We start from the raw sequence: 2,876 nt of genomic DNA on the forward strand, positions 1-2,876 counted from the left end.
ATAATGGATACATGGGTTGGTGGAGAGATGGAGGAATGAATAGACAGGTGGGTGGGTGGACAGATTGAAGGATGGTGGATAGAAAGAATGTGGTCTGAGAGATCAGAGAAGACTTCGTGAAAGAAGTGGAATTGAGTTATAATCAATGGAGATAATAAGAGAGGAGTCTCCACATGAGCTCCATGAGTCAGGAACAGTCCAGTCTCCATGGGCTTTGGAAGGAAACCAGCATGGGTAGACTGTGGAAACTTGTGGGGAAGGAAGAGTCACAGACCGGTAAATGAGGCCAGGAAAGGCTAAGCAGGACTGAATCACTAAGGCTTCACTCCCCAGCACTCTGAGCCCCGAGAGAAATGGTGAATCATGTGTTTGGGGAGCATCTACCATGTACAATATCACTGTCGACACCAAGAATTCAGTAGTGACTGAGACAGATACCACAACAGATAGGGATTGGGCAAGGGAACCAGGCCATTAATAGGCATGGGGTCAGACAAGGGCTTGTCTTTACCTCAAGGGATGTCACCATCCCCACCACTCCCCCTACAGCCTTTGTCCATCATGCCCAGCAGGTTCTCACTATGGCCTGGGCCCCAGAGTGCCGGTCCCAGATGCTGGCCTGGCCAGTTTTGGGCTGAGTCTCCGTCATCATGGTTTATCTTCGGCAGTGGGACTCACCTCTATGTCCTAGGTAAGTGGCTCCCATAACTTTTCAACCACGCCTGCCCTTCTCCTTTCTCTAGAAAATCCGTTTTCTTTCTCAGGGGTTTCTTGTATCCTGCCCTCTCCAGCCATAAGGAACCATCCTTTACCTTTCTCCAAGGGACTTAGGGGAGATAGGTTGGTCTCAGGGGTTCTAACAGGAGAGGTCCCAATATCAGGAGCACCTCCATCAGAGTCTGACAACCAGGCACCAGCGTAGTAAGTCCAAGAGTCTTGGCTTGGGGAGCTGAACCCCAGGAACAAGTAATGCTGCCTTATGTATAGAATTGGGGGCCAGATACTGGCCTGAGCAAGGCACTGGGTGGCTTTAAAGACATTTCAGATATGCCTCTGGGTCTGGGCTGATGGCTGGATCCCACCAAGGCTATCCCACAGGAGGCCCAGGGACAAGACTGAGGCTGTGACCCAAGACTGGGGTGCAGGAAGTCAGCCCAAGGAAAGAACAATGTAGGGTGAAGAGAAGGTTGGGCTGTGGGAACTTGAAGTCCAGGTTCATGAATCCCATTGGGCAGAGAACTGTCATGTCCTAGAACCCTTTAACCTCTGAGGTCAGGTGTCTCCCCTGTCTAGGGTGTTGCTCTCTGCCGTGGAGTGAATTTGGCAGTGAGGAGGGCTCAGTGAATTTCTATCTTCCAGGTAAATCAGCGGTCTTTCAGAGATTTCTGAGGGGGCACCTTTGTCCCTTACTTTATTGACAAATCACCCCAAAAACCTATCCAGGCAAAACATCCTGTGACCAGGTCAGTAGGGAGAGGGGAAGATGAGCAGAGTCTGGAGGGTCCCTGAAGGTTTTGGCTGGGAGAATCCTGCTCCAGTCTGCATGACCACTGAGTGAACCACTTAGCTGGGCAGAACTGGGCCACAGGGGTGAGAGGAGCTCCCCAACCCCAAACACTCAGGACTTCTGCACACATTCTGTCAGGATGTCTTCCCTGTCTAGGAGAAGCCTTGGTAGGACAAAACAGAAGGCATTCCAAGAATGCAGCAAGGTTTTAAAGGAAGTTGTAAAAACAATGTTTCTGCAACACCCCAACCTGGGTCTGGGGCTGGGACTGAGGGCACAAGACAGTGGCCAGCTTCCAAACTCAGACTCCAGAAATGTGGGTACAGCTGTTTTAGTCAAGTGGGAAACTGAGGCTACCAGAGGAGAGGGGCTTAACATGTCACTGAGAAAATATGACTTGGAAAGGGCTTCTAGAAAGAGCTGACAACTTGTTCTCTAGCAGCCCTGAAAGGAAAGAGATTACAGGAGGACAAATATGGGTCCACTATGAGCAACCCAGAGCTGTGATGGGGGGTGGCAGAAGGTACTCCCAACAATTCAGAATCATCCTTGAGTCTCACATCAGTGCCTCCGTCCACCAGGTCAGCCCAAGACCTCGCCTATGGTCACTCTGTTCCTGCCATCCTCTCAGGAGCTCAAAACCAACAAGGCCACACTGGTGTGTCTCATCAGTGACTTCTACCCGGGCACCATGACAGTGGCCTGGAAGGCAGATGGTACCACCATTACTCAGAGTGTGGAGACCAGCAAACCCTCCAAACAGAACAACAACAAGTACGCTGCCAGCAGCTACCTGACCTTGACGGCTGCTCAGTGGATGTCTCATGACAGCTACAGCTGCCTGGTCACACATGAGGGGAAAACCATGGAGAAGAAGGTGATCCCAGCAGAGTGTGCTTAGGACCTGATCTCCCCTCCCCACCCACACACACACACCCAAGAGGGCCAGGAAGGGCTGGATTATGGATAGGGATTCCCTATCCACACACCCTTCCCCAATTCTCCACTATATCTCTAAGCTATCACCTGAGTCAGCTCAGACATGAATAGATCCCATACCATCCCTATTCTTCTCAATAAAGATTTGACATTTATCATGCAATATGTCCAATGCCCATTTGTGTCTGGTTGTGTCTTTGGGGAGGGTCCCTGTACAAGGGGCAAAGTAGTTCCTGCATGGAAGCCCTACTCCCTTATAGCACCCCCATACTTGCAAGGAAGTGGGATAAGTTTTATGTGCTGGGAGAACCTTGACCACAGTAGGGACTGTCCCTGCCTGTACTTCCCTGGTATACTGCTCTTGTCCAACCTAGAAGGAAAGAGACTGAAGGAAAGGTCTTTTGAACGAGTAGCCCCAGAGTATCAAGTA

At 50.7% G+C, this 2,876-nt stretch overlaps 1 protein-coding gene across 1 annotated transcript; it reads left to right on the forward strand.

Annotated features, from left to right (window-relative positions):
• Positions 1-561: 561 nt before the first annotated feature.
• LOC102830596 (immunoglobulin lambda-like polypeptide 5-like) lies at positions 562-2,408 on the forward strand. The gene is made up of 2 exons (XM_006878085.1): positions 562-691; positions 2,089-2,408. Exons 1-2 carry the CDS (start codon positions 562-564, stop codon positions 2,406-2,408), a joined length of 450 nt encoding a protein of 149 aa, XP_006878147.1.
• Positions 2,409-2,876: the final 468 nt, after the last annotated feature.

Source organism: Chrysochloris asiatica, unplaced genomic scaffold (genome assembly GCF_000296735.1).
Source record: "Chrysochloris asiatica unplaced genomic scaffold, ChrAsi1.0 scaffold02963, whole genome shotgun sequence".
In the NCBI taxonomy this organism is placed as follows: Eukaryota; Metazoa; Chordata; class Mammalia; order Afrosoricida; family Chrysochloridae; genus Chrysochloris; species Chrysochloris asiatica.

Excerpts from the sequence above, each read along its gene's own strand:
- LOC102830596 (XM_006878085.1), top strand. The coding sequence starts at position 562 with ATGCCCAGCAGGTTCTCACTATGGCCTGGGCCCCAGAGTGCCGGTCCC. Across the intron at positions 692-2,088 it reads GACTCACCTCTATGTCCTAG|GTCAGCCCAAGACCTCGCCT; the intron begins GTAAGTGGCTCC and ends TCCGTCCACCAG.